At 38.6% G+C, this 20,986-nt stretch overlaps 2 protein-coding genes across 2 annotated transcripts in view; both read left to right on the forward strand.

Annotated features, from left to right (window-relative positions):
• Positions 1-573: 573 nt before the first annotated feature.
• LOC109961618 (excitatory amino acid transporter 1-like) lies at positions 574-12,548 on the forward strand. Its single transcript, XM_020602586.1, is given in 11 exon segments — positions 574-692; positions 1,097-1,434; positions 2,373-2,420; positions 2,423-2,458; positions 8,117-8,321; positions 8,574-8,616; positions 8,865-9,133; positions 9,232-9,465; positions 9,984-10,178; positions 10,618-10,752; positions 12,317-12,548. Coding segments are annotated over 10 exon segments (1,557 nt in total). The 5' UTR covers positions 574-692; positions 1,097-1,250; the 3' UTR covers positions 12,525-12,548.
• Positions 12,549-16,325: 3,777 nt separating this feature from the next.
• Positions 16,326-20,986, forward strand: part of nipbla (NIPBL cohesin loading factor a) — a 32,903-nt gene continuing 28,242 nt past the window's right edge. Inside the window, 2 exon segments of the mRNA XM_020602442.1 lie at positions 16,326-16,744; positions 18,333-18,404. The gene's annotated coding sequence lies outside the window, so the exon portion shown is untranslated.

Consider the following 20,986-nt stretch of genomic DNA (forward strand, 5'->3'; position numbering starts at 1 on the left):
ATTTGTCTGTTCTTTTTAATTTAACAAATGATGATGACTAAGTTGACTTTGCATGGTGTATATGTGTAATGTACTAAAATGCAGATAAAGAATGCTAACTTAGATTGATAAGTGTGTCAGTTGAAGATGTGCCAAATTAAATACATGAATGGCTAATTCAGTTCCATATTTTTTGATAGATGATGGACTTTTATTTCTCTGTTGATTCATGCTCCACAGGAATCTCCAATCAGGCTGAACTTATCAAGTGTGAAAAAAAGTTTTGAAAGGCAGGCTGAGATGGACACAAGAAAACAAGAAGGTCCTTTCTCTTTCCCCAGCTTGGAAAGCTGATTATTCCTCAAGCTCCCCTCTGTCTGAAAGCCCCCCACCAACCTTCCTTCACTTTTTTTAGTCCCCATCGCACCTCCCCACAAGCCCACACTATGTGACTGACTAGTTTTTATTCTACTATAGCACCACCTCCGTTCTCTGACTGGCTCTTTCATTCCCTCCTCCCTGGCAGTGCTCCCTCCTTTCCTTTCTCCTCCCTTCACCTCTTTTTCTCCTCTTTCTTTTCATTGCTGGCTGCTTACACCAACCAGCTCACAGCCAAAAGCTCCTCTGTCCCTCTCACAGTGATCACTCTTAACAGGAACTTTCCCCGGAAAAAAACTAATTACTCCAAAGGAAGTTATTACTCAAAGTTAAAGGTACAGAAACAACTTCCATTTTACCATTTAAAATGTCATTTTCATTGTACTATTTGATCAGTAACTGTATCTGTGTGTGTTTGCATACGTGTGAGACTCGATCTGTGAATCTTATCAGTATAACATTGACTCTGCAGCACTGTCCACGTGTGTGGGTGTAGAGGGGGTGTGAGGAAGTGTGCATGCCTTCACAGCTGTGTTGGCAGCACAAGTGTTCTTCGCTTGTGGATGCATTTCTATCTCAACATATTTTAGATTTATAACTTTAGATTACTTGATTTATAACTTTGTATGTGCTGTATACTGTGTAAAGAGGGTTTAAGTGACAGTGCAGTGTAGCAGAGCAGTGATACACAGACCTTTATATTATTAACTCTTACTGTTTGTCCCTTCTTCTTAATCAGGCAACTTCTGCACCTAAAACCAAAGGAGAAGTGTGGCAGAGAGGAGGAAGGCCAACAGGGGTCGAGGGATTTAGCAGCATCATTACGTATTCCTGTTACAGTTTAGTGGAGTTCAACATCCTGCACATAAAAAACACATATTCCTGCATCAGCTATGACTCAAAGAAATGGGGAGAACCCATCGAGGACCCGAAGTGGTCTCCACCAGATCCGAGCCAGGATCCAGTCCCACTCACAGCTGGCCAAGAAGAGAGTGGAGAACATCACAAAGGAAGATGTGAAGGGATGCTTCATTAAAAATGCTTTTGTGATATTTACCGTTGCGGCTGTTATTATTGGTAAGTGCAAAATTTTGTGTGTGTGTGGGGGGGGGAGCGGGGCATTGATTTCACTTTAGATGCTGTTTTAGTTTAATTTGTTTAAAACTGGAGACTATTGGAAGACACTTTATTTGTTCCTCTCCATCAGCCGTTCTACTACCCCTCCACTATTTAACCTTGTAAAGAAGAAAGAAACAGATTTCCTGGTTCACCCCAATAATCCATCAATATCCCTGGTAGCAGGATGGAAGAAGTGAAAGAATAGAAACAGGAAGAGTTTACATGACTTGGCTTTTACCTGACCCTGTCTCTGACTTTTGCCCTTTTGCCATTAACCTGTGAATCCTACTCAGTAGGAAGTAAGCCAGGCCCTGCGCATTAATCAGGGTACTGGGCTTGTTGGTGGACAAGAGAATAGATTTCACTGACAGTGAAGAAATTTTAACAAGAAAATAAAGTTTTAAAAAAATGACCATGGTGGAAGTGACAGTCTGCACAGTCACTGATATTATTATTGATAAATTTAATTCTCCCCCACTGTTCGGTCAAAACACCAGTAAGGGCGTAGTCCCAGCGATGATCACTCAGTCACATGTTTTTACCTTTCACAGTGTAGCTCCATCTCTTCAGAATTATTACTCAGTAGGTATGAGTTCACTGCATTTATTTGTGAAAATATGAGTAAACACAATTCATGCTCTTACTCAGAAGGTTGCAGGTAGTCATGGGGTAAAAAGTCAATGTTTCAGCTTTCTGGTGTTATTTTTAAACTAATACAGTATTGCTATGGCATCAATATTCATTCATAAATATAATACATTTTGCAGTAATTTGGTTAAGTCCAAGTACTGGTGTCAAATCTGGAACCCACTTACAGTTTGTCATGTTGATATAAAGATAAAAACAATTTGAAACTGTAATAAAGGTTTTCCTTCCACACGTGTTCATCACTGCAGGTATCATACTGGGATTTACTCTACGACCTTACAAAATGTCGTACCGTGAGGGGTGCTGCCCCTGCTGGTTTCCAGTCTCATCACAGGTATGAACATCTGGACAATTTAGTGCCACGAGGACACCAAACTTAAAGCCTTATAATAATTAATTTAGTTAATTTACCTTTTACTCTTTTTTATTTTATTTTATTAGCAAGGCACTTGATCAAAGAAACAGCAAGATTTAGAAATTTTCATATGACACTTTTTCTTCAACTTGTTTGCTAGGCCTCAAAGGTCTCACTAATAAACACACTGTATTAGGTCAAATATATAGGAATCTAATAAAAACAATATATTAATTGCATCACATGATTAGCTAATAACTGTGACAATGCTCTACACACCCAGATTTTACACACCGCACTCCCATGTGGGTGTTACATCATTATAATAAATAAAGTGTCGTTGTCAGTGGCTTTTTTAAGTTTGAATGTGTGTCAAATATCTAAAATAAGCACCTCTTTGACAGTTCCAGCCTATAACTTAGAGCATTCCGCTAATACCACAACAACAGTTTTTTGTACCCACACATCTACAACTTATCTCTGTTCCTGTATGCTCAACATACTGTATCTCCACAGGTTTCTTCACATTTGATACTGTAGCAGCTGTAGAAATAGCCCCCGACCAGTCAAAAACCCATCCACCCCCTACCACTCTGCCCCCTCATACTGTATCACTACTAGACCGAAGTGAAGGCACAATACAACATCATTTTCACATGTGGAAATAGAAAGAGTTTCAGAGGTAATGCATTCTCTCTATAAGGTTCAAGGTGCATGCCAGTGATGGTATTGCTCGTTGTTCTGTGGCTCCACTGACCAACATGCACATCGTGAGTGGCAGAGTGAACCATCTGTTTATTCAGCCAGTGTGGTTTGCTGGTTCTGGGCCCAGTGATGCATGCAGTTGACCTCATGAGAGAGAAAGAGAGAGAGAGAGAGAGAGAGAGAGAGAGAAACAGACCGAGAGAGATCATATAAAACTAAGTACTGGTCTCAATCACATGCTTGACCTATGGTGTAACAGGCTTGATCTTGATAGAACATGACCAAAGCAGTCCCAGCTTAATTGTGCTTTAATTGAATAAGCAACCATGTGCCCTTTGCTACTCACATGTATTTGGGTCTGTAAAACTACAAACACTGAGGTTTTCAGTTGTCATCCAACAAAGTAATACGTTTGTTCATCCCTTTTGATGTGGTTCATAAACCCAGTCAGAAAGGAATGTTTTTTCCAGAAGCAAAGACCTGTGGGTTTATTACTGAGGACAGCTTCTATTTGTTATTGAGATAAAAAGTATAAACAGAGTTATAGAACATGTAGGTTTCAAAAAATACTAGTCACCAGCACTGACTGATAAATGGAGGCAGCACTGAGATGACACGTCCAGTCTCAGAGCAGTGATTGGCTGGATGGTAGGGAGGTTTCAGAGACATGTTGTATGACAATAACAGGCTTTGTGCCACAGCGGGGCGTAACATCAGCATTCTCTGACATCATGTCACATGACCGCAACAACAACATGTGAGAATCCATATGGGGCGCTCTTCTGTAACTAAGTCATGAAGCTCTTGGCTTTTGTATATGTGCCCTTATCGAAGCCATCAGATGCATTGTTGTCTGTTATAAAGCTGTCACTAGAAAGTCAGCTCCTAAATTACTACCGATAACACACATTACTGCGTCAAAAACTCTTAAACCAATAATTTATATGTTTAGTTTGTTAGAATTTAAGTAATTTTATTGTGCAGCTTGATTTAGCAAGTCTATACTGCACTACCATACCTAATAACATACCTTATTTTATTGTGCAACACCATTAGTTTGAAAAAATCTTAGCTAATTTGCCAGGACATGTTTCAAATTCTAATGATAACTGTGAAAAGTGGCAGCACAGGCTGACACACTTTTCTTTGCTGTCCTAGAGAAATTTTGGCTTTCAAAACAATAGAACAGGCAGAATCAGTGGATAGTTTGTTAGTCTTCTTATTTACTTGCCGTGGGGAAAACAGTTATTACATAATATATGATATATGTATACTGTATATATATATGACTCAACTTAATCTTTTTTGCTATCACAGTTTTTTCAGGTTTCAGCTGAAACTATAACCTCTGCAGCTGTAAGCCTAAGTGTAATTGCAGATTTCTATTTTTATATGATTGCTATACATGACTTGGAGTACAAATTACAAAATAACATATTTGAGAGGATAAGCATGTCACAGCTAAGCTCCACAAACCCATAGCCCCTGATCAAATTGCCTGTCACATTCTCAAGACTGACGTAGTTGAAAGGGGCTCACCTCTGAAATTTGATCCTATCTAGAAGGGAGGTTGAATTAGGAATCTAAAAGTTTGAGCAGAGTCCAGGGGGTCCCCAGAGGATATTAAATGAAGGGAAACCAGTGGACAGGCAGACAGGATAACCGAGGATCAAAGAAAATGAGAAATAGGCTAATGTTTTTTTATGAGAAAGTGAGAATGGGTAGCTGATAGCTCCAGGATCCTCACTGATCCAGTTAATTTAACATTACATTTGTTTCTGTTTTTTTATCTTGCTATATCTCTTTTTAATGTATGCTCACTGCCCTCACGCACCCACTTCAAACTAGCCATGCAGCAAATGTTGGATGCAAAACCCATGCTCTCAACAGGCATTTCATTATGACAGCTGAGAGTACACCACAGAGTGCAACACAAAGGAAATTACTTTGAAGGGGCCAGACAGGGAGAAGGGATGTGGGTAGTAAAAAGAGGAAAACGGGGATGATTACAGAGGAGGCCACTGGAAGGGCAGTATGAATGTAGGAGGGGAAGGAAGTCAAGGGCAAGAGCAAGAGAAGGGGTAAATTCAGGAAAATACTGAAAGGAGAATAAAGCAAGTATAGCAAATTAAAAATGTAGCTGGAAGTAAAATGTAAAGTAAAAGTTGTCTCTCAGTAGATTGGTCCCTTGCAGTGTTAAATTACTGTTTTGTGATGGGAGTGGTCCAGGTGGCACTGGTTGTATACTTTGATTGAAGTGCCTCATATACTAGTGAAAGGATGAATTTTGCATCTCAGTCTAAGCAACCCTTAAAAGGACGACCAAGACTCAAATGTTCCTATTTCAATTTATTGATGAGCTTCAGTGAGATTAACAGCAATATAGTCAGATCAACTTAGACACATACATGAAACATAAACGTTCATTCTCTCACACTCTTCTTCTCCTACTTTGTAAGGTGATGTTTAAAATATGCATACACTGTGTTGTAAGGAAGTGTCTCAGATGTCTCAGCTATTCTTGACCTATGACCAGGATATGTGACCAGTTGTTGCATGGAACACATATAAAGTACCAACCTAACAAATATGATTTTACTATATTTAAATTAATCTCTGGAAAACAGAGATATTTAAATAAAGTGCAAGTATATCAAAAGTGGAACCACAAGTTTGTTGCTGCTTTATAATCCACCTCTGTACCTCACAAAAGACACAGAAATCATCTCATGAGTAAAATGTTAACTCTATCCTAATAGTGGGGAAATTACAAAAAATTAAAGCAGCTCTCCAGCCGAGTTGCAATTTTTTTAAGACACTCACCAACTCCACAGAACACATGGAGGTATTTTTTGACTGTCTTGTTAAAACTGTGGAGTTGGTCTTTGCCAGCATTGGTGGATGTTAATTGCCCTTTGGACAGACCACTTACAGTTGCAACTATGCTCCCCCCTGAAGTCGGACTACTTTTGTGTTTGATGAACATTCCTCATATGAGAAAGAAAGTCATTCTCCCCGCTCTCCTTCAGTCTTGGGGCTTTCGTTCTGGATGGAATTGGTGAGGCTGCATCTGTTGTTGCCTGGACAACAGACTGGGGATCATTGTGTGTGTGTGTGCGTGTGTGTGTGTGTGGGGGGGCTTACAAATTCAACAACTTTTCCCAGGGCTATCAGAAAGGGAATAGGAAAAGGGGGGCAAGGTTGTTTGGGGAGGGGGGTTAATGAAAGAGGATTGCAGCAGTAAGATCAGCGTGCAGAAAAAGAGGAGGGAGACAAGATGGGGGTATGTGAGGAGCAAGAACAGGAGCGGGGTTACTAGGGGGCACCCTGAAACGAGGTAGCTGAGTGGAGAATTTTGGAGAGAGGAATGAGGGAGGGAAGGAAGAGGATCAAAAAGAACTGGGTAAAGTCCTGGGCATGTTGAGACAAGAGGAGAGTGAGCCAAAGCAGGGAAAGTAGGTACGCACACACTAGTACACACTCACACACTCTGATATTCACCGTGTCAAAGTGCCCCATATAAACACATACATCTCCTATCACACAAAGCCTGTGTTGCCTTGTGCAGCTCTGAATGGCTATAATAGGACCTGACACTTTGAAAATACAGCACCACGGTCATGCCCATTGAGGCAGCTTGTCTGTTTCCAAACCCATTTCTGTGAATGGCTGTATTTCTTTTTACCACCATTATCCCTACAAAGTCTGTTTAATGCTATTAGAGCTGTGGAGGACAGCTTAGCCCCCAGGCTCTGGGACCAAACGTTTCTCTACCTCACATAAAACAGTTTTTCTGCATTCATGGAATATTAATTCTCAACTGTGAACCAGCATTTTGCAAGCTATGTCTCATATGATACAAAATAGTTTTTGTCTTTTTACTTTTTTGCAGGCCTGTAAAAGAAAAATTCTAAATATTTAGGTTATGTATAATCTGATAGGATCTGATGGTTCCTGTAAGAATGCAAAGGTTACTAGAATGTAGAAGGGAACAGCATGTTTCTTTGTAACTTAATCACCAGCTGTTTATTTTTGTTATCTGACTCATGCTGAAACACAGCCTCTGTCTTTTTTAGTTACTTTTTATGTGATGGCCTTGGCTTTATATGTCTTATTCTTCCTTTTCGAATTTAAATACATCTTTGCTGTATATTTTCTTCCATAACACAAATATTCAGTTCAGGTCAAATTGTTACTGACATCTCTTTCTGCTCACTGTGTTCACAACAAAATGACATCACACTTCAATTATTTGGTTCTGTTGTATGATAAAATAAAAAAAGAGTGAATGATAATACAATGATGCAAACAAAGAAAATCATCAGAATAAATTATCTGTATATAGTAAATAGAGTGTCAACATATTTTGTATATCAGAGCTGCAGTGGTTTTCCACCAGTAAATGTGGAAACAGGCACTTGGATAATCCAGGTGTATTTCAACGATAATGAGAGCACCTTTTCCCAGGCTATGAAATGTGTATGCTCACTGTGGCAAAGGTTAACAACACAGGCAAAATCTAAGGTCATCAGACAGTGTGAATAAAGATGATTTTTTTTATATAGAGAAAAGATAGAATCAGTAATTCTTTAAATTAATTCAATTCTGAGGTTATTTTACTTTGTGAAATATGCTCTCACTTTATAGACGATACTATGCGTAGGCAACATTTGATTTTTTTGCTATTTTAATATGATCATCTAGTATACATCCATATATGGATCTGGGATTAGTAATGTGGTTAAGATGTCATGTGGAGCTGCCTATAGCAATAAGATGATATCACTGTTGCTGCACTGATGCTCCCTGTACAGGAACTGTTAGTACCTCATGAAAGTCAATTCGCGGTTCAGATAATATGAAGAAGAGTACAGGTACACGTGGTTAAAAATGTAACTACAGATATACATTTTGACAATATGTCCCTTGCAGGTATGGCCGCTCTGGACGGCCGTGCTTCTGGTAAAATGGGTATGAGGGCTGTGATCTACTACACCACCACCACCATCATTGCTGTATTCATTGGTATCGTCATGGTGCTCATTATTCACCCTGGGAAAGGATCAAAGGATGAGTTCACCAAGCAGCAGCAGATAGAACAGGTCAGCCCTGCTGATGCCTTCCTGGATCTTATCAGGTACCAACACACACATTTATGTGCCTGAACAACCAAACACACAACATAAGAGCACTCGTGCGCACTGCTTCTGTGAGCAAGATTTAAAATTCATAATCCATCACTGATTGTCCCAGTCATATGGAGGTGTTCAAACTGAAAGAATGCTTTTTAAGAAATGAATACATATCAATATCAGACAGTGGCCTTAATATTTTATAGAATGCATGAGGTTTGTTAATCTTAACATAAGTGTATTGTTGTGTTTTACAGAAACATGTTTCCTCCTAACCTAGTGGAAGCCTGCACCAAACAGGTAATTCTTTGCTGTGTCCTCTGGTTCCATGTCCAGTCTCATTTTACCATACTGTCATCAAAACTCAAGTTCTTATTTTACATTGATTAAAGTCAAGAATAGAGTTCTCACTGCTTGCTACAGATGTTGTTACACTGAAAATTAACTTTATACTATCAACAATTTAATATGAACTTGTCATCAAATGTAATTTCTATTAACAACTATTCTCAGTCTCTGCTCATATATCCTCTTTATTTTCAACTCAGTTCAAGACGCAGTATGCCAAGAGAGTCGTCCATGTGAAGATGACAGTGAATGACACAATATTCACAGTCAATGGTAGCCAGGAGATAACCCACGAGGAGATGATCCCAGTGCCAGGGGCTGTTAATGGAATCAATGCTCTTGGCCTGGTGGTGTTCTCCGTGTGCTTTGGTCTGATCATTGGGGGCATGAGGGAACAGGGACAGCCCCTCAGGGACTTCTTCGACTGTCTCAATGAAGCTATCATGAGGCTGGTTTCCATAATCATGTGGTAAGTGCAAGGAGGAATGGTTGAGTGAACAGAGATAATGCTAAATGAATTTTGGAATATTGCATGAATTCACAGTAAGACCCCTCACTGATCCTCAGGTATGCCCCTATCGGCATCTTGTTCCTGATTGCCGGTAAGATCTTGGAGATGGATGACATAACAGCCATGGGTGGGCAGCTGGGAATGTACACAGTGACAGTCATTAGTGGCCTGCTCATCCACGCCATCGTCGTCCTGCCAACGCTTTACTTTGTCATCACCCGGAAGAATCCCTTCGTTTTCATCGCAGGGCTGTTGCAGGCACTCATCACTGCCCTGGGAACATCCTCCAGGTAAGTGGTTTGATTAAGTGTTACAGGATTTAAATCCAACTCAAAATCTCAGACTGACAAAAAAAAAGGTCCAGGGAGGTCATTCTCTCATATACAACGCTCAGTATACATAGGAAGGAAATGATGTTACTTCACTTCCTGAGAAGCATTCATAAGAGAAAGCAGAAAAAAATCAGGTTTAGAAGACAATGAAAATACAGTAAGAAGTACTGGTTACTCTTCTTTAAGAAGTAAAGAAGAGTAACCTGAAGGTAAAATTCTAAGTGTCCTTAATAAATAAAGTATAAGAAGTACAGTTTCAAATATAAGTGTATCATTTTCATTTTGTACAATAAAAAAAGACTAAACAGACCAATGTAAAAATTTAAGGATAAAAGAATTACTGAAGGCATACAGAAAACTAACTGTTGCTTTCCCCAGTTGAGTAATCCATGTTAAAACAAATATCAACTCATTCTCCTTGTACCTTGCTCCCGTCTTCTTTTCACTCCCTCACTTTGTCTGCCATCCTCTCTCAGTTCTGCCACTCTGCCCATTACTTTTAAATGCCTCGAAGAAAACAACAATGTGGACAAGCGTGTGACTCGTTTTGTACTCCCTGTCGGCGCCACCATAAACATGGATGGCACAGCTCTATATGAAGCCCTGGCAGCCATCTTTATCGCTCAGGTCAATGATTATGACCTTAACTTTGGACAGATTCTCACCATCAGGTATGCAAGATACAGAAGCATTTCAACCTTTGCAATATAAACATTAATTACGATGTCATTCATTCAGTGTTTTGCATGTTATAATTATAATATCTAATTCAGCATGTTTTTATATAACTTAAATGAACCCATAACGATTTGAATCATTAAACCTTGTCTGCTTGGAGAGTTTTTGGGATGCAGAGGAGAATATTTCTATTACATCTGACTTTCATTATAGCAAGAAATACTACTTAACCTAAATTAAACATTTCCAATCCTCAAATCCGCAGGTTCCAGCCAAGGGAATGAATTCAATTAACTCTCTTCCCATTTGATGAATGATTGAGTGGGCCATATCTTTCTTGTTTTCATTTGTGCCGTAATGAATGATTTGTTTTTCAACACAATTCAAATACATCCAAATGTCTCAACTTCTGCCTTTTTTGCACTATTTCAGTATTACAGCCACAGCAGCCAGTATTGGAGCAGCTGGAATCCCTCAGGCTGGACTGGTCACAATGGTGATCGTGCTAACATCTGTAGGCCTGCCCACTGATGACATCACACTCATCATTGCTGTTGATTGGTTCCTGTAAGTACTGGCTATATGATGTGTTAAACTTTGTACAAATGGGAAAATGTTCACTTATAGACAGGAATGAAATCACAAATTATGAAAAAAATAAACTATGGTCTCTTTTGAGATAAAATAAGTGCCACCTGGGAGGATTTTCAGGGGTTACTAGATCAAATTGGTGTGGTGTACATGCTTGAGTGAATTACAAGACAACTTCCAGAGACACTAGCTTCATATTCCATGTCCTTCAGTCTATCTGGCTTCTATTCAGCTGGCAGCTGATCCCATTGCAATTCCTCCTGTCTACTGCCAGTGTTTCATGTGGTTTGGTGACTGAAGTCTGGAGCAATAAAAAAAAGCATGCCTCCAGTTTTCTAATGATATTTTATGTACACTTTCCACATTAATTTAACTGACAGTGTATTCATTAAAACTGTTTAATAAGTCAAAGTGTTTATTTGTCATATGCACAGTTAGGAAACATGTTTCCTTGTACAATGAAATTCTTACTTTGCCGTCCATATGAATGCCGCACAATTATGGCGTCAGATCACTGATCTGACGCCATACACAATACAAGTGAAATATAAAGTAGATGAGCAATAACACAAATCTAAATAGGCAGTAACACAAATCTAAGGGACTTTAAAGCAACAAGTGAAAGAGCAAATAAAAATACAACAAGAACACAGTATAATGCAGAGAGAATATATGTTACATGGGAGCCATGAAGTGCAAATATTTAGCAGTGAGTGTGCAATTATGCATGTGCAAACTGAGTATGTAAACAGTACAGATGGAATTACATGAGGTAGATCCTGAGTCAGGATCCTGTTTAGGAGTCTGATGGAAAGAAAGAGTTTTTCAGTCTAGAGGTCCTGCATTTCACACTTCTGAGCCTCCGACCGGAGGGTAGAGGTATGAACAGTCCATGCTGGGGGTGGGTGGGGTGTTTGAGGATGGAGGCAGCTTTCCTACTCACCCTGTGGTGATAAATGCCCTGCAGAGAGTCCAGTGGCGTCCTGGTGATTTTCTCCGCAGTCTTTACCACTCTCTGCAGGCACTTGTGGTCCATAGCAGTAGTGCTGCCATACCAGACAGCGATGCAGCTGGTCAGGATGCTCTCAATGATGCAGCCGTAGAAGTTGCAAAGGATCCTAGGCAACATGCCAAACCTCCTCAGTTGCACTGATTAAAGTTGTCTGCCATGATAAAAACAGCGTCTGGGTGCACTGTCTTTAATGCATTGATGAAGTCGTTGTTAGCTCTCGAGCTAACAAACACAGCACTATGCTGTCTTGCTAGATAACAGGGCTGGCATTTCAGCAATAATATTTCATATTCTTGTCTTCTTGAGTCTTTTTATGTTGTTTTATCTTCTTTCTTGTCTTCTTGACTTGTCTTTTATTATATTTTTCTTGTATTCACTTCTTGTCTTTTTGTTTGCCTTATCTTCTCTTGTTTCATCTTGCCTCCTCTTCTTTTGTCTTGCTTTGTCTTGTCATGTAATCTTGTCATGTTTTGTCTTCTCTTTACACTCCCTACCTCCTGTCCTCATCTGTTCCCTGTCTTTCCTCAGGGATCGATTGCGCACCACCACCAATGTCCTTGGAGATTCCATTGGTGCAGGTATAGTGGAACACCTGTCTCGCCACGAGTTGCTGAACAAGGATGCCGAGTTGGGCAACTCAGTCGTGGAGGAGGCAGACATGAAGCCATACCAACTTGTCCTCCAGGAGAATGAATATGAGAATGAGAGGCCTGCTAACAGTGAGACCAAAATGTAGGGTGATTTTTTTTCTTCAAGGTTGCACACATTCTTAGGAAAAACCATTGCATTGAACCACATTTGCAAATAACCTCTTCTTAACTTGCAAACCTTCCTCTCACATGATTGGAATGTTCAAATTAAGTATGTACAGCTAGAAAATATTTCAACCAAGATGAGTTCCACTAATGTGGGAGGTCTGGTGTGGGTTACCTTGACACATCGTAGACTTGAAATGGTTCACTGCTGCATAATTCTTCTAAGAGTTTGTGCTATGATGGGAGCTGGGATGGGAGCTGTTTACTATTAAACCAGATCTACTCTAGAGCCTGGGGGTCAGTGGCCTGCATGTCATATCCAACTCCTCTTAGAACTGTGATGACAAACCTTAGGCACTAAAGCTCAGTATTGCTGTGAGTCTTAACATGGCAGCAGATTACACCCCATGCTTGTATGGACTTTTCTGGTTTCATAATTGTTGCTTTTGTTTTGTTTGAGTTGTGTTGTATGTGAAGAAAGTACATGACATCTTAAAAATCGACCTGGAGAGTGATAGGAAAAGTGTTGGATAGCATGCACATACACTGGGGTAACCAGGCCAACCTCTTTTGGGAAAGAAGGGCTATTTACAAACTTCTGTACAGACATTAATGGCTTTATTTTCTATAATTTAGTGTACAGACTTCAAATGGTCTCTCCGGGTACTCCGGCTTCCTCCTACAGTCCAAAGACATGCAGCTTAGGTTGATTGGCAACTCTAAATTGCCCGTATGAGTGAATGTGAAAGTGTGTAGTTGCCCATCTTTAAGTGTCAGCCATGTGATAGACTGGCGACCTGCCCAGGGTGTACCCCGCCTCTCACCCAGTGTCAACTGGGATTGGCTCCAGCCCCTGTGTGACCCTCTTCAGGATGATTGGTATAGATAATGGATAGATGGATGAATGGACTTCAACTGGACAAATGAACTATTTACCTTAAGGTATAAATACTTTTGTCCCTTAAGTGTTAAGGCCATTAAGGGCTATTATTAGCCAACAAAATTGTTAAAATATCTTAGCAGTTATCCAGTGATGTGTTGCTGTTGAACATATTCCTCAAACCAATCACTACAATCATTAAGACAGAAAAACCAAGATCACTCAGCTATGGTTTTTTTTCTTATAAATTTTTCTGATGAGCATTTGAAATTTCCTTAAATCAGAATTTTATGCCATCACATTTCAATCAAAAAAAGCACCAAAAATATTATCCAAATTCCTGTATAGTTTAGTTATGTCACAGTGACCAAAACAAATACCTAACCTACTGTACAATAATCAAGTTCTTTTCCAAAAGGTAGGTACCAAGGATTTTATATCTGATAAAACCTAACAGCAAATGAGTCCATTCATGCATAAGCCCTATATCATGGAAATGGAACTAAAAATTATTTAGGTGAAACATTCACAAGAAAAAAATTAATATTAAATTAATAAATAACCAGTAGGTTGAATATATAAAGTTTTAAAGTTTGTTAGGCTATATTTAGGTTTTGACAATTTTCATTTCCAGAAGGCTAATTAATAACATCTAACATATATTTAATTTGATTTAATATGGATGCATGCTTATAAGTAATGGAATTCACTCCATTCCTTTTATTTTAGCTAGCTTGGATTTGTAAAATTGAAGTAATTCAGTATATTATAACAAATGGAACATATAGAAGCTTCCTTGTAGATTCTTCAGAATATACTGTACTTGTATAGAGAAATGTAGATAAATGTGTACATTAATTGTAGATTTAAATTGTAAAAGATTACTTGAGGGTTTCATATGTAAAGACAGTGTGCTCTTATCAAACCTAATGTCCAAACTAACAATTGCTCTTGTTTGTTGTACAGATGTAAAACTGAACCAAATGATTTTCTTTATACACTTGAGAAAATGGAATAGTTCCCTTGTTTACAATTTTTGGCATCTCGCTCAATATGAATATTTCTGTCATTAATTCACATGTGAGTACATACACACATACACTCATGCCTGAATAATAGCTATAGTTTTATTTTGCATGGATATTTTGAATAAAAAAAATCAAATCAGTGGTTGCGTGTGTCATTTTATCATGAATGTTTAAAGGATCAAACATACAATCTGTGAATTTTAAGTTAAGCCTTAGATAAATATGTGTTAGTGAGCAGATGTGTTTAAATGTTTTTAAACCTCGATTAGTGCACATACGGTTTGTAGTCATTAGAGATTAGCTGCCTGGGAACTACTGTCTAAGAGCTACATAGGGGTGTTAACAAGTGTAGACAGAAGGATTATCTTGCTTGAGGTAACATTGTTGTTGGTCGTGGAGTGGAAACCAGTTCTCATCCTCCTCCACCAACCCTGGCTATAGTTGTTGTAATTGGTTCTTCAAACCAGGACCCTTTATTTACAGTCCATCTTCCCTCAGGATACAGCCTTACACAGTCAGCAATTTTACTAAGAATGCCCACCATTTTTAACAAATGCCATTGCTGACACCTTCAGGTCAAACAATGATTTGATATTCTTAAAAGCAAGACTTCCACAGTCAGGACATCCTTTTGTGCTGAGCAGATTAAGCACATATTTTACACATAAACACAGTTTATTTTGTTGTTGGCATATAAAATTGTTTATCTGTTGCTTATCCCTTATCTTCAAAACTACTTGTTTTAAAACTCTTATTTAATTTTAAACTCTAAATGTAAAAAATGTGACTGCTACAAATGAAATATGAAAACTGCACTAGTGTAAGAGTATAAAGTACAAATACTGATGATATATGAATCCATCCATTCACACAGGCATACACACAGTGGTGGAAAGTATCTACGAACATCTACTCAAGAATAGGCACTTATTTATACTTTTATGATAATTTATATTTATATTATAATAGATTTTGTACTGAACTTTAACTCCTCTACATTTATATGACAGCTAATTTCTTTGCTGAATGCCATATGAACAAGATATATGATCACCCATTAAAATGAGTAAGTAATGCAAGACAAGGCAGCTTTATTTATATAGTATAGTTCAAACACAAAGGCAACTATATTGGTAAAGAAAAACATTAACAGCATTACAATCAATTGGCATTAAAAACAAAAAAAATCATTTAAGACAAAATAAAGAAAAAGCATTATTAAAATTAAATAAAATACATAAAATGAAAATAAAACAACAACAAAAAAATGATCAAACACATATGCTGCAGTTACAGTTGAATAAGTTGTAAGTTGCCCTGAATGTGACACAGAAAACAAAAGTGCAGTAGAGAAGTCAGTAAAGGAACAGGAAAACAGCAGAGTATTCACTTTTGTATCACTAGTAATGATCCAGTGTTACAATAACTCTCTGCAAATGGTTATTTTGCATAATGAGTAGCCTACCATTACTTTTGATACTTTAAATACATCTAGACTTTTACTTGTAATGGAGTATCTTTTAGCCTACTATTTTATAAGTAAAAGATCTCAATATAACTTCAGTACACACAGCATAAATGATTGTAATAGGAGTAATACATATTTAAATAACACTGTATATATCATAGAATTATTAAAATTTTGTATGTATGCAAGAGGAAACCCAAAGAGATGTATACCATTTTAAGTCTTAATAGGTTCTTGTTTCGTTTCATCATCAGACATTTTTAATGATTATTTCTTTATGTGGCCTACTTATATAATCTGTTTCTTCAGTTTTAGCCAAGTCAGAATGAGCCAGAGAAAGTAAATCCGTCTTACGGTGCCATCTAGCGGCAGAAACACAAAATGTGCATGGTATTTTGTTTGGCGCCGATGGAGGGAGTCACTCCTGAGTTCTTTGGTCAGTCAGACGGCAGAACTTCCGGTCGGCATTTTGTTCTACGAGAGGAGAGCCTCTTGATGATCGCAACAATCGTCATATTTCTCATTTACTGTCGAAATTGGCTGCATTCATTGTTTATGTCGGCGCAGACCGACTGAAACTCCGAAGAACGAATGTTTCCCCATGAATATACATTGAAACATTCACCCTTGAGTGACGGAAGAAGAACGAATCAGTCCGACCCGGATTATTGTTGATAGCTAGCAAGCTAGCTCACCAGCTAGCTGGCAAGCCAATCGAGTTCCTTCTGGAGGAGCTGCGAGAGAGAAGAAAGGGGGAGCTAGAGATACGGACACGGACACAAACCAGCTAAAACATTCCCCTCCCTTCGAACGCAACATCCGAAGGTAAATATAATCACATATCTGTCTTTATAAGTCAGACTTTTAAAAATGCGTTTATTAACAATAACATTAGTAAATCCTCTGCTGTAAGACCACCTACGGCGTCGTTAATCGTTGACCGGGAGTTAACGGAAGCTAGCGGACTAGCCAGTCAAGCTAGCTAGGTGTGTTTTTGCTCTGCCGAGGCGCACGGCCTCAACTGGATGTCATTTGTCGAGTCCGAGGATTGGGCCGTTGCCACGGAATTAGAATCCGTGCCGTTGCTTTTACATCTGCTCCTACAAACCGATCGCCCTTCTCCGGGCTCAAATGAAATTAACTAACATTCATTAACATAACACATACTAACGCTTCCTTGTGTTATTTGAATTGTCTTCCCTATTATTTGAACGGGTAGCAGCGTTAAAAGCTAACTAACAACAGTTAAAGCTAGTTAGCATAACTAGCTAGCTATTAAAACATGACTATTGTTGTTAGCGAATGTTCGGCAACTAGCGTTGGTGATTTTAGCTGCTATCATAAGTGGTAACACTAGCTTCGCGCTTAGCTCGGAAGATTCAGGCAGACAACTTCTTGGCAGTGTAGCGTTGATGGTTTTGTTCATAAGCAGCTGACTGCTCAGCTAACGTTAACGAAAATAAACGTGTAATAGAACGCTAACGTCAACTATACGTTAGAAAATTGTTGAGTTGTGATTATTTTGTTTTATTAGAGTTCCAAGGCGTTTTGTTTTGATAGATCCTTTGGCAGTGCTAATGTTGATTTTGGTAGCTATCCTGTTTTGAAATGTTCTGGCTGACTACGAAGCACAAGCTGCGTTGCCTCAACTCGAGTTACTTTTCTGTCGAAGTGTGGTAGACGTGATAATGCTTTTAGTTAGAATCGTGGACATTTCTCTTGACCACAACAAATATTGTTTGGCTGCTACCTGCAAGTTAGCCAGTTTGCAGAATCCGTAAAGTGGCTGTTGGCTACTGGAGGATGCAGACCCCCACTACTGCCGCCACCATCACAGTGCATCTGTTCCTTTGTGCTACCTCCTGCCTGTCAGTCTCACAGCTGTCAGCCAAGCCCCTGCCTACTGAGGGAGACCACATAGACTGAGCATGCTAGCGTTCCAACTCGCTAATGTAATGTTTACAACAGGCATCCATTGATCCTTTGCAACAGTTAAGTTGTGCAAAATCTGTTTAACTTCTTTACTGTTTGACCTCGATTACTGGCTTGCACTCAAGTCTGCTTGCAGGATCGTGTTTGCAGATTTATTTGACATCGGTAATATGCAGAAGTTGCTGACAGGATTGTTGCATTTTTTTTAGACATTATTAAAGAGCATTTCACATAAGGTTAACAGTGCTGCATACTGTTGCATTCTAAATTGGAAGATTGTGTAGCAGTAATGACATGTTCATTGCCAATATGAAATGCCCCCATGACAGTGAATATTATGGTACCTTATCTGGCATTATTTTGCTGGTGTGGTTTCTTAGTCCCACTCCTGTGAACACCTCTTCTTTTATAATTGCCCCAAAGAAGATTAAAATGCAGTTTTGTGTCATAAATCTGATGCAGTCATGTTCTCTTCCAACAGACTGAAGGAGTAGGACTTTTTATCTGAAATGTCATTGAGTCCACCCAAGACTGCAAAGAATTCTTCAATAAGGTATTATAATGGTTTGTTATTAATGTGTAATTTGTCATTAATAATAATGCCTATTGACTCTTAACTGGGAATGTTGATAACATTTAGGTGTGGTTTGAAGCTAGTACATGCAATCAGTGTCTAATTTTAATGTCTGTGACATGTAAACACAATCACAATTTTGTGTCATGGAGAGTAATATTGAGATCAAGAGATCAAATTAAATTTTATTTGTATAGCACCAAATCACAACAAAAGTCATCGCAGAACACTTTACAAAGTAAGGTATAGACCTTACTATTATTACTATTATTACAGAGGGAAAACCCAACAAATCCCCCTTGAGCAAGCACTTGGCGACAGTGGGGAGGAAAAACTCTCTTTAACGGAAGAAACCTCCGACAGATCCCAGCTCTTGGTGGGCGGCCTTCTGCCTCGACTGCTTGGGGTGAGATCCCTGCACTGGCCTTCTTTTCAGTTTCAGTTCAGTTCAAGGATTTTATTGTCAGTTCACCATATGTGCAGGACATACAGAAAATCAAAATACTGTTTCTTTTGGCTTGTTGTAACAATCACTTTTATACACAAAGTGTGGGCTACATTTAGGTATTTTGAAAATTGCAGCTGGCTTTTCCCTCTGTTTTTCTTTGGCCTCCTGTACAGACTTACTTGAGATGTCCAGGACCTGTAACAAGCAAAAGGATTTAATATAAATGAGGTGGTTTAAAATTGATGAAGGGAATAGACCTCTTTGGTAATAATGCAAAGATTTACATTAGTTGAATACTTATTGCAAGGAAGTCAAAGTAATGTGGCACATTTAAATGACTTTTAAATAAGCATCTGAGGCTGAATTGTGAATTTGCAAGGTATAAAAAAACATTGCAAGCATTTAAAGATTACATTTACAATTTGTTGCTGTTTATAGTATCATATGTACCCATATGATTGAGCAGCAGTATGTCTTATTGCTGGCAACCTTGTTCACTAGCTGTGAGGTGTGGAGACCTCTGTGCTTTTTTATCTGTTGAACATTTCTTAAGACTGCACTCAGACTAGTGGCATGACATTCCTAAACCCGTGCCCCTATATTCCGATCTTTTCCTTATATGTATTGAAATTTCACATTCATTAATATTCACGCTGAAATGTAACCAATGCAACTCGTACTTCTTACACTGTGCACTATCAGCCCACGTTGGACTTGTTCAACTGAGAAGTATGGCCCCAGATATGCTTTTTGCCTTTATGTCACATTCTGAAATAGCCTTCAGGCAGACTTTACACCTGTTGGTGTGCTAAATCTATAGGCTTAGTTTCTTCTACAAATTCTAAGATCACTAGTTTTCCAAACATTGCATTCAGGGCTCTTATATCCTGTTAATTGGAGGGGTTATCAATCCATCACCAGTGGTAGACTGTAATCTTAACAGGAGCTGCTTTTATAGGACACAGAGTCAATCAGTCTTCAGTGGAAAGATATTGCATCTTCATCACAAATAGTAATCTGTCAATTGAAATAGTAAAGTAAGTAGTTATGAACCCTTCTTGTTGCTGCTTTATAGTTGAAGTTAGCTTTAAAGTGACTCAAACTTCTAACTTGTTTTCACACATTAGTGTTAAACTGCTATAATACACACTGTGCAGGTTTTAGTACAGCTTGATGTAATGTCATTTTTTTTCTAAGTGGGAGATTATAATATTTCAGAGGTGAATGAAGGGATGAAGAGGGAGGAGAAGATGAGAAGGATAAAGGATGCAACAGTGGTTACAGAAACATGCAGAAAGTAAAGAAAGTGCAAATGATGAAAGATTTAAAGAAAATGATGGAGAGGAAGTAGCAAGCCAGAAACTGATTCAGGAGTCAGCTGATAGAGATAAGGGCTATATAGCTCTGAGGGGGCAGAAAAAACTGTTGAGGTGTAACCTATTTCTTTTACAAATGAAAAAAATCAACCAAATTCAAATCACAAGGTTGCAACCTGCTATAAAACAACTGACACATATTTTAATGCAGGAACATCCTTTCTTATACAATTGAAGAGGCGTTTGCATTAGCTTTGTAGTCACTCAGTGAAACAGATTCTGATCAGCTGGGAAACACAAAAGGCAAATTTCTGACTACAAGTCCTACTGTACACTTTATTTCACTGACATTTGAAGAAATATCACATGAGTTACAGAGCTATTGGCAGCCATGCCAGCAGCAGCACATAGATGCAGGTAGGGGTGTGTGATATGGTGATATTATATGATGAACAATTAAAATGTATGCATAATCTGCCTTTACAGAAAGATCATTGTATTGTGCTACAGTGTGCTTTCTATCAATTGCAGTTCTATGGTCAACATGCAATACCAAATGGTCTGTTAATTTTTTTTTCTGTTAGGTTAGTTTGCCCTGTAGGGTTTTTTTTTTTTTTAATGGAGAAATAAGTTTAATTGTACTATATTGTGGTAAGATCATGTTTTGTGATCTTGCCTGAAAAAATTTGTGAAATTATATTTTTGCCATAATGCCCACCCCTAGAAGCAGGGTTAGCTGGATAGCAGAAGTACAAAGATCTGAAGATGTTCAGCTGAGTAGTAAAGGGCGGGTGGTA

Source organism: Monopterus albus, unplaced genomic scaffold (genome assembly GCF_001952655.1).
Source record: "Monopterus albus unplaced genomic scaffold, M_albus_1.0 scaffold56.1, whole genome shotgun sequence".
NCBI classification, from domain to species: Eukaryota; Metazoa; Chordata; class Actinopteri; order Synbranchiformes; family Synbranchidae; genus Monopterus; species Monopterus albus.